Genomic DNA, 10,910 nt, shown 5'->3' with positions numbered 1-10,910 from the left:
TCCAAACTTTGCAGAAGTGAAGTAATGAGTCACTGCTGCATTCTTTAATAAGTTGGTGTGCTTTGATTCTACCTTACTAACATTTACAACAATGCTGACCCTAGCCCTTCACACCCTCCAAACGCAGAGGCTGTGAGGATAACTGATCTTCTTCTTTAACAGTCTGAAATATTTTAAATTGGCACAGATTGACATATGGAGCCTCAAGAAGGACATTAAAATCAGGATCTGCCTTTGATTCATATTTAAATAGATCCCACGACTACCCCCTGTTTATGCCATTTCCATTTTCAGATAATGGGTTAAAAAGAGTTCTGTGAGATTTTCAAAGTATGGGATAGAACCCAACCTTGCTTTAAACCTCTCCACAACATTCCCCTCAACCTATATGCTGGATTCCTTCATCAAGCTGTTTGTTATCTGATGTTCTCCTACAAGTCTTTACAGAACAGCTGTATTTATACTCAGAATAACTCATACACAGGTGAACAAAACATACTACTTAGGTGACTACTGAAGCCATTTTGATGCATTGGATTTTATTTAGAGAGATCAGAGAAAAGTGAACACACAGAACATTTTCTTTTCCGATTTCTAGTCATGAAATATTTTTTGCAGACTGCATGTGATTTTCCTTTAACTTCAGGGTTATGGGCCCTACATGTTGGTCGGTCACATAGAATCTCCATGAAACACTTGAGGGTTTGTGGTAGCAGCATAGCCAATACAAGGCAATGAATGTGGCAGTAATAAAGTTGATTAAAAAGGGCTATTTCAGAATAGCACCATTTACCCCAGAATGCCTTGTAGGAATGTACTTGTATCACTGTGTAACTTTTTTCATCAACTTTAAAAAGCACTTTTGTAAACATACAAACTGAAGAGCTTTTTTTTCCCCTTTTTTTTCTTTTCTTTCATTGTCCTTCCGAGCGTTGGGTCCAGGCTTTAGGACCTGGGGGTATTTGGTACTCCCACTGCTCCATTTGGGTGGGACGGCCTGGAAATAGGAACCCATGGCAGAGATTTTTGTTCTCTTCCAGCATAGTAGCGCCTTCTCCAAAACTTTTATCATCTTCCCTCAGATACTCTGACTGCATACTCAACAGGTCTGTGTTGTTGGATCTATGTGAACCTAACTAGACAGCGATCTTGCTGAATTATTCCAAAGGCCTAATAAGGTAAGTATGGGAAGTATGGGGGTGGGATAAGTCCTGGAGGACTACTGTCCAGGCATGTTATAAGAAAACAAATCTGCCTATCTGTGCTCTGACATTAATCTTTGTGTTGTGGATGTAGGCATAGTGTTTCAAACATGCTGAGTTGTTCGAGTTATAGGAGGAAGTGGATGTTGAAGTTTGTAGGTCAGAATGAATGGGGGGGGGGGTGTCATGTGAGATGGCTGCTGCTTTTCACCTCATTTATATAATGTAGAAAACAGGCTGGTTCTTCTTTCTCTGACTCCATAAACACCTGTCTGTACAGTGGTTTCCATGCATAATATGACTAAAATGCATATTTCTAATCTGGACATAAATGTGTGATACTTAACATGAGAAAACTTTGTTATCCATTCAAACTAAGTTTTAGGCCCAGAACGATGGGCTGTTTCTTACTGCGTTCTACAGAGCTAGTTGTGGATCAGGGGACACCAAGGACAGCAAGATAAGAAAACTTAAAAGTTAGACAGACTATATACTGATCCAGGTGAAGTCAGAGATCTCTTCATCTTTCTTTATTTTGGTTGTGAAGCTTAAAACTGCCTGTAAGAGCATGCCTGGGAAGCTACAGATTGCAGATTGCTGTTGTCATACAGCAGATCTGCACTCTCCTTCAGGCTCAGAGACGCTCTCTGTAAGTGGATCAGAACAAAGTTTTGTAGCACGTGTGACAGCATGTGGCCACTATTCCCATACAAGAAGGAACCAATCAGAATCAACCACATTCATTCCACTGGAAGAGGATATTTGATGCCAGAAATCTTTTGCTGGGCCTAGTTATGAACATCTCATATTAGGCTGACCTGGGTTCTGGTTCCATCCAAAGCTGCCTGTGTGGCTGTGCAAGTGTTGCCTTCAAGTGTTCTCGACACAAATCTGCTGAGCAATCTATAAACTCATCATGGACATGAATGTCTTAATAATTCTTGACTCCTAAAGCTGTATTTCAACTGTTCTTTTCCCAAACTTCAATGATAAAACAATACCAACAAAAAAATATTTTAAAAATAATAATAGGTTGCAAAGTTTGAACTTTTGTGGATTTTCTTCAATTCACAATGGTTATACAATTTTGCATGCAAACTCAAAAGATATACATATTGGTTTTCCATGTAGTTCGCAGTTCATGTCAGGTTTTTAAGCTTTGGTAAAATAGACTAGAATAATCAATTACAGACCCCGTGTGGGGAAATTCAGGTGTATTAGCAACAAGTTAAGAAGAAGTTTACAATGGAAGAATGGCATATTCAGATTAAATTTAATTTTGCAACTGAGTAGGGAGACCAAAAAGCGTAAATATGTTCATAAAAACAGAAAATAAAATTGCTTTCGCAATTAAAAGCAGGGATATAAACAACTTGTTCAATGTGTTGGGAGCAGTGATGGTTATGAAGTCTAACAGCTGCTGTGATCAGGGCTGGACTGGGACAAAAGATAGGCACAGCCATTTTGAGTAGAGACTTGACCACCAGGTATTGATGGAAAGACGTTGAAGCCAATTTTAATGGAAACAAACTTTCTTGTGACAGTGCACACTGTCTTATTGGTGTATATTTACTTGTTTAATGAACTCAAGCCTACACCATCCTCCAGTCCCGTTATTGTATAAAAGACTGAAACCAGAAGGCTGCTTGGTCTAGTTAAACTCCTGAATAATCTACAACATATAATAGATTTCTGAAATTTGGGCATAGATAAATAGAGGCAAAGCCTCTATTATGATCACCCTATTATGCCTCTATTATGATTGTTGATGAATATTAAAATGTATAAATGACAGCTAGTGAGTGATTGACATTTCATAGACTCATCACATCAATATAAAGCCACTCTAAACCTCCACACTAGCAACATGCAGCACAGTAACTCAGAATATTTCGTCAAACATGGAAACATTTAAGAAGTGAAAGGAGACAGAAAAGTGAGAAACAATGACACTTGATAGACTTGTTCAGATTATCACAGTACTGGCATCTTTGCTCTAGGAAATAGTTGAATCATGTATTTTATATAGTATTAACTTAGAGCAGTGCTTCTCAAATAGGTGCTGATTTTAAATACAGGGCTTCTAAATCATTCTAAATGTGACAACAGCACCCTCTGCTGTTTGGTCTGTACCTGCGGTCAGTCGTATGATGAATACTATTAATAAGCTCCTAAAAAAAGAACAAAACTTAATGTGATTGAATTTTGTCTTTAATATTAATTGGCTTGATACTATTTTTTGCCATATGAGGATCATAGCTTGTTAAAAGTTGATTGTGGGTACAAGTCGGGCTAAAAACCTTTTATACTGTTGTCAATATTATAGTTAAAAAAAGTGTGGCAGTGTAGAAACATTCTAGGTGTTAGAAAATATTGTTATATGTTATAGCTGAACCCATAAATATGTTATAAATGTAAAAACGGATTCTAGGTAATCTTCAGAATGACAGATTTAATACATTAAAACAGAGAATGATAAAAATTAAAAGTTTGACCCATTTTGTTGGGCTGGGGGTCCTGAAACTTTTTCCTTCTTCAAAGGGGGTTGCAAGAGAAAACATTTGAGAACCACTGACTCAGAGGAACCCACAGAAGGCTTTAAAAAAATGTGTGCATTCCTCCTTTAAAAGACAGTGAGAGGTTAAGCCCGGAGGAAAACAGCTTACATAGCTCAGTTTATGTATACAATATACCTCAATCTCATGTTTATTCCACCTAGTGTCCTGTGCATTAAGAGCTATTAACAAGCAATCTTCTGTCTCAACTCTTGTACACTGCTCCCCCTGGATTAGTGGTTCAACTTGGTGAAATAGGATTGAGACCAGTTGTCTGAGGTTTTGATGAGTTCCCAGATAATAAAGTGAAAAAATGCTGCATTACAATAATCAGCAATATAATGGCCAAATTACAGTTCAATAAAAACAAACATAAACCAGGTGAAAATAAAACAAAGTAACAAATACAATCTATTTAGCTTTACTGTTTTCAAGTATAAGCAGCGTGGCCCATAGTCATGGCATGTCATTGTTACGACCTCAAGGCTGAGAAATTAGCGACGGGCCTACAGAACATTTTACCAAAAAGTAATTGAATGGTAAAATGGCCACAAAGGTAATGAAAGTCCACAAGAGTTTGCTGGTGAATGTTTGGAAGACAGAAAAAGATAAAAAGACAACTTGTCCAGAATAAACAGGACAGTTATGTATAAAATATAAAACACTAAATGACGCTTTTATGTTCATGAGCAGCGTCACATCTTCTGGCAAATCCTAATTTGATTCAATTTAAACTATATCTGCAAGTGTAGAAGGTTAATCATGAATAATCATTTAGTTTTACATGAATATTTTTGCTCTGTTGAGTTTTAGCTGTTTCTGAGTTAAAAAAGTACTCCATAGTGCACTTATATCAAAAAATAAACACTGAAATATCGAACTACCTAACAAAAAAGGCAAGTTAGTGGGACACTAAAATCACTATCACTAGTATAACATCATAGAAACTGTCACGATCCCTCGGTATGTCTGATTATTTGTTTATGAGTTTAATCCTTGGGATTGTGCATATTTTCTGTAATGGTGTATGTTTTCATTTACTGTTTCTCACGCCTCTTCCTAAATTGCCTTCCTGCCGTTTCTGTTACCTTTGATTATCCCACACCTGTGTCCTGTTTAGTTCAACAGTATCATCTGTGTATTTAAGTTCTGGGTTTCTGTTTAGTCTTCGCTGGATCCTCAGTCTGTTAACAATCCAAGTCAGTGAGCATTCTCAGTTAGTCAGTTAGTTTGTTTCTCTAGTTGGATTTGTATTCTTAATTCAAATCTCTAGTTGGTATTCTGTCCCAGTCTGTAGCTTGCCTTTTGTAACCCACCTGATGTTCCCTCTGGATTAAAATCACTTACCTGCCTTCCGATGCTTCCACGCTGCTTCTTCTGCACCGTTGGTCCTCAACAAAAACCGCAAACCATGACATAAACTAAATTGTTAAATGACCATCATCTAACTACTGACTGTGTTGTAAATTAGCAAACACAACAAAAATGAACTACATCAAAACTGGATTTATGTCTGACCCAGGTAGACTGCAGTTCAGATTTTCCCACACTAGCACCAGCAGACCCTGCGGGTCTCTCCTCCTCCTGTTGCCCTTTCCCCTCCACCTGCAGGAGTTTCACCATTTCACTACTCTGCAACTCATGATATACTCCACCAGAACGACCATAGTGCCCCTCTAGTGCAGACTTGATCTGCAATCTGTGCAAACCTCATAATGTGCATGAGCTCCATATCCACTCTGCTTCAACAGCGCTTTAAAACCCTTTGAACGATACTAATATTAGTCGCATCTTACCCAAGTTGGCTGGATTTTAAAAGCCCAACTGTGTACTTTATGACAGTAAATTAAAATAAGCTTTAGTTAGCAAATTTTAATGAAATAATTTTGATCATTAGCCTATAGGAGAATTATAGGCCTGGAAGGCTTGTCTCTTTTTAACTCGATTTTTTCGGGGACTCCTTTTTGACTTTGCCACTTTCTATCGTTATCCGTCCCTTGACAACCGTGGTCCAAGAGGGAGGGGGCATCGGCCCTTGGCTGCTGTAATTAGTAGAGCACAGAATCAATCATGACTGTTAGGCCGATCTAACAGTTTTGTGTACCAATAAGCATCATAACCAGGATGAAAAACAAAGTGAACAAAAAAAAAACGGGCCGGCCCAAAATCACCACCGGCCCAGTGTTTCTGATGCCGTGATGACGCTCCTTCGTGCATTTAGGATGCAGCAGTCTGAAAAGTTCTACAGCACTGAGAGAGTTTCATGAATGGGGTGGAAGACATTGTCCAGCAGTGATGTTACGTTTTGCCAGAGCCCATCTGTCTGCCACCACCTGTGCTGGTACAAGGGGGCATCTTAGAGCAGAGTTGGCCTTCCAGATGAGCTTACCTTCCTCTCAGCTTTAGATAAGCTGCTGCAACAGACCACACCACAGAATAAGGCTGATGCCACTGCAGTCAAAAAGGTCTTTAGTAGTCAGAAAAATCTCAGCCTTAGCAGGTAGAGTCTGCTCTGACCCTTCCTGCAAAGGGCATCCTTTTTGTCACTCCAGTGCAGTTTATTGTTCAGGTGAACACCAATGTACTTAAAAGAGTCCACTATCTCAATGCCAGTTACCTGGATGTTGGTCGGTGTCAGTGAGGTGGTACAGCTGTCTGTACTCTGAGTTGTCCTCACCTGTGATGGCAGAGTCATTTGAGAACGTCTGAAGATGGCAGCTAGGGAGTAGATGGAGAGGGCTGCAGTGTGGTGGTTCCTTCATCTGAGGGTGACAGTTAGACAAGTAGTCAATCATCCATGCAGAATTATGCCAAAAACACAAACAGGGAAATAATGTTTGACCGAGGTCCTACTTGCTAACAAATAAGTTACCAAACAGTAGTGGGAGTTTAAGAATGAAGAACTTTTGTTTCTACCTTTATAGTTTATTTGTATATTTACATGCGTATGTATAATTCTGACCCTGTGTGAGTGAAAAAACACACAATAAGAAACAAAAAGTGACAAAGATTGTTTTTGTCTTACAAATCATTACATTATACTGATAATTGACTTCATGTATTTTCCAGGTTTTCTGCTAAATAATACAACCATGTGGCTAACATTCCTGGTCTCCCTGTCCCTTCTGGCCAAATCAAGCTCAGCCGCCACCGCCACGTCTGCAGATAAAGATCTCAGCAACCACGCTACCATCTTCGCTGACAACAGCGCGAGCCTGGCTCTCAGCCTCTACCAGAACATGGCAAAGGAAAAAGGCGCAGAGAACATCCTCATTTCCCCTGTGGTTGTGGCCTCCTCCCTGGGTCTGGTGGCTCTCGGGGGAAAGGGCTCCACCGCTTCGCAGGTGAAGACCATCCTGAATGCATCTAAGGTTCAGGATGAGCAGCTGCACTCTGGTTTGGCAGAGCTCCTTACTGAGGTGAGCGACCCAAAAGCTCGCAATGTCACCTGGAAGATTAGCAGCCGCCTGTACGGGCCCAGCTCTGTCACCTTTGTGGATGAGTTTGTGAAAAGCAGCAAAAAGCACTATAAATGCGATCATTCCAAGATCAACTTCAGAGATAAAAAGAGTGCCGTTAAGTCCATCAATGAGTGGGCGGCCAAGTCCACCGGCGGCAAGCTGCCTGAGGTCACCAAGGAGGTGGAAAACACAGACGGAGCAATGATCATCAACGCCATGTTTTTCAAACGTAAGGCTGTAAATTTGTCTCTGTGGGGTATTTGACTCTAACATCTGAAAAAACTCCAAATGATCAAACTGGCATTTCCTCACAGCTCACTGGGATGAGAAGTTTCACCCCAAAATGGTGGACGACCGAGGGTTCCTGGTGACCAGCAGCCACGCGGTATCACTACAGATGATGCACCGTACAGGTGGGTGACCTCTGCCCTTTAAAAGATTTCATGTCCATCCTCCTGAGTTGATCTGTCAGCTGCTATGGCATACTGTTGGAACCTCACTGATGAAGAATGCTGTTTTTCATTGGAAAAGTCTTCAGAGAGTTCAACCTGTCAGAAAAGTCAAAGGAGGTACATCAAAACATGACTTATTTGGTTTATAATTCCATATTTTTTCTCCATCTAAAAAAAGATATCTGTTAATTTCCACTATTTCATCCTTTTTTAAGAAAAGGTTTATGAAGTCAGCTGCTAAACAATAGCTGTATCGATCACCTTTTGTGCTACAAAGTAGCGTTTTGTTTATTATATATTGTGCCGATTGATGACTGAGGACATCTAATTTGGTTTAATTCTAAATGAGTCCAGTCCTTTGGTGTCACATTGTGAAGTTAAATGGTTCCAGCAAGAGAGCATCTGGCGTGTTAGTTTTATGGCTGCTATGTGTGTTCCTAGAGAAAATAAAGAAATGGAAATGTGCTTTAAAGTTCAAAAGGTTCCTCAGGGTGTAGTTTAAGGACAGATGCCATACTTCCATATGTGTTTTTTTTTTCCTCAGGTCTATTTGACTTCTATGATGACACAACCAATAAACTGTATCTTCTGAGCATGCCTTTGGCTCAGAAGAAGTCCACGGTGGTGTTCATAATGCCCTACCATGTAGAGCCTCTGGAGAGACTGGAGAAGATGCTTAACAAAACGCAGCTGGACACATGGATGGGCAAAATGAAGCAGACGGCAGTGGCTGTTTCTCTGCCCAAAGTCAGCATGGAAGTTAGTCACAACCTGCAGGTAAGACATCCCACACTTCACGAGGCTTGATTTGGATACGATTCAGCAACCTAACAGTTTCATCACACCAGATCTTTCTGCTCCTTCTTTAGAAGCACCTTCAGGAGATGGGCCTTACTGAGGCCGTGGACAAATCCAAAGCTGATCTGTCCAACATCTCTGGGAAGAAGGATCTGTACCTGTCCAGCGTGCTCCATGCTGCTGCCTTGGAATGGGACACTCATGGAAATGAAATTGACACCAGCATCTTTGGCACGGAGAAACTCAAAAGCCCAAAGCTGTTCTATGCTGACCACCCTTTCATTTTCCTCATCAAGGACAAGAAGACGAACTCAGTCCTGTTCATCGGCCGGATGGTCAGGCCCAAAGGGGAAAAAATAAAAGATGAATTATGACTGAATCTAATGTTTTAATCTGTGTGTTCTGGATATTTGTAATATTCTTACAAAATCCTAAAGCATTCCAAAATATAGAATTCAGGAGTTGTACTTAATATTTTTCTAGTTGAGTTTTTGACCTGATATAATAAGACAATAAATAGGTGGATATGTTAAATTAAAGATTCAGAGCTTGAAAATAAAAATACTATAATTGAGATTTTTGCGGTTATTTGTGGATGTTTTTCTATGCTGTTATGACTTCATGATAAAATATGGGTTATTTGCATCGCTACGTGTGCACATAAAATATTTGTTCTTGTCTGTTGTTTGAAAAATTGTAAGACTTGAGGCAAACATTCCTCAAGAAAAGCTCCCATCAAATTGTAATTTTCAAGACGTGATGACTTTAGATTTTTGTTTCTAATCTTTGCACATGCAGTTTCAATATATTCTTTTCTTTTTCATGCACTCCAAATGCAATTGCACAAAACAGCTAATATGCCTAATTATTCTTGATTCTTAAAGGGCATATTTGAAATTTTACATTAAAATATCAAGGGTCTGTGATAAACGTCCTTCTTTTAAAATAAAAATGTGAGAAAATGTGACAGTATATTATTATTCTCTCAATGGAATTATTCTTTTCTCTCACTGTACATATTATTAACAATGTTTGAGTGCATTCTAGAATATTTTCTAACCTTTTTACGCTACCTAGCGGCTATGTGGATCAACTACATTTTATCTGGAAGTAAATAATAAATCCAGTAATGCTGCAGTTTTTATATTACAAAAAAAGATGACCACCACAAAGTAGTGGATGATTGAGAGGAAGTAAACTAATGTATTGGTGTCATTTATGTTTTTCAAAAAAAATAAGAAGCTGGAAAATGCTGTGTGGATTTTAATTGAGCCCCCTTTACTTTGATAGCACTATTATGATCCCGTGAAATGAACTGCCTTGGTGACTAGTAAATAGAGTCCACCTGTGTCTGATTTAATCTCAAAACAAATCGAGCTTTTCTCCAAAGGCCTCAGTGGTTTGTTAGAGAAGATTAGAGAACAAACACTATTGTAAAGTCATACATACATTGGAAGACAGTAGACAGGTCAGAGAGAAAATTATGGAGAATTTTAAAGCAGTTTTAGGTTATAAAACAACATCTCGAACTCTGAACCTTTAATGGATCTCTGTTCCATCCATAATCCAAACATCGAAAGAGTGTAGCCCAGCTGCCAGTTTACCAAGCCATGGTCGTCTGCCTTAAAAGACAGACCAGGCGAGAAGAAATATCAGTTCTGCCTTCAACCAATCTGGTCTTTGTGGATGAGCAGCAAGAAAAAGGTAATTGTTGAAAAAAAAAGTAAGAAGTCATGTTTATAGTTGGTCACAAGCCACGACATACATAGAAGAATGTGCTCTTAAATGAGACCCAAACTGGACTTTTGGGCCTTCCTACAAAGCCCTAAGTGGTGGCGAACATCAACCTGTAAGTACACCATGTGAAATGTAAGGGTGGCAGCATCATGCTGTCGGCAAGCCTTCCTAACATGAAGCCAGAGCTACAATGCAATGGTTTTGATCAAAGCGTATTCATGTGTTTAAATGTCCAGGCCCAAGCCTAGTTGAGAGTCTGTGGGAAAACGTGAAAGTAAACAATAGACAGAAATGGACTTGTTTTCTGTCAATTCCAGATGAGCAAGAGTTCAGTTCTCCAAAATACTGACTAAGGGAGAGTATATACAAATGGAAACCATATATTACTTTATTTAAAATTCTATAACTTTTTGCCTTTCATAATCATTCACTGTACTTGGTTTTGGCTCATCACATAACATCCTTCATAAAATACATTGACATTTGTGACTGGAACGGGACAACATATGAAAAGGTTCCCGTGAAAGGGTTTCAAGGCCCTGTAAACATGACTGCTTCAGTATATATAGTAACATAAAGGATATTGCTATGTACACAACACATCACATGAAAATTGAAGTCAGATAAAAAGATCATTTTTAATAGTAACACAAGTACCTGTAAATTTTAAATAGTATAATTATCCAAAATATTTTTTGTAAACAA

At 39.1% G+C, this 10,910-nt stretch overlaps 1 protein-coding gene across 2 annotated transcripts; it reads left to right on the top strand.

The window, feature by feature from the left end:
- Positions 1–977: 977 nt before the first annotated feature.
- serpinh1a (serpin peptidase inhibitor, clade H (heat shock protein 47), member 1a) lies at positions 978–9,440 on the top strand. 2 transcript variants are annotated; one of them, XM_012858041.3, is made up of 5 exons: positions 978–1,178; positions 6,827–7,447; positions 7,533–7,631; positions 8,215–8,447; positions 8,540–8,946. In XM_012858041.3, the coding sequence occupies exons 2-5, from the start codon at positions 6,850–6,852 to the stop codon at positions 8,840–8,842; spliced, it is 1,233 nt and encodes a 410-aa protein (XP_012713495.2). In that variant the 5' UTR covers positions 978–1,178; positions 6,827–6,849; the 3' UTR covers positions 8,843–8,946. The 2 variants fall into 2 exon arrangements, with proteins under 2 accessions (XP_012713495.2, XP_035999353.1); XM_036143460.1 differs by lacking the exon at positions 978–1,178 and having other exon boundaries at positions 6,850–7,447; positions 8,540–9,440.
- Positions 9,441–10,910: the final 1,470 nt, after the last annotated feature.

Source organism: Fundulus heteroclitus, chromosome 11 (assembly GCF_011125445.2).
Source record: "Fundulus heteroclitus isolate FHET01 chromosome 11, MU-UCD_Fhet_4.1, whole genome shotgun sequence".
Taxonomy (NCBI): Eukaryota; Metazoa; Chordata; class Actinopteri; order Cyprinodontiformes; family Fundulidae; genus Fundulus; species Fundulus heteroclitus.
Note: the sequence above shows the minus strand (reverse complement) of the source record. Positions and strands in the feature narration are given on the sequence as shown.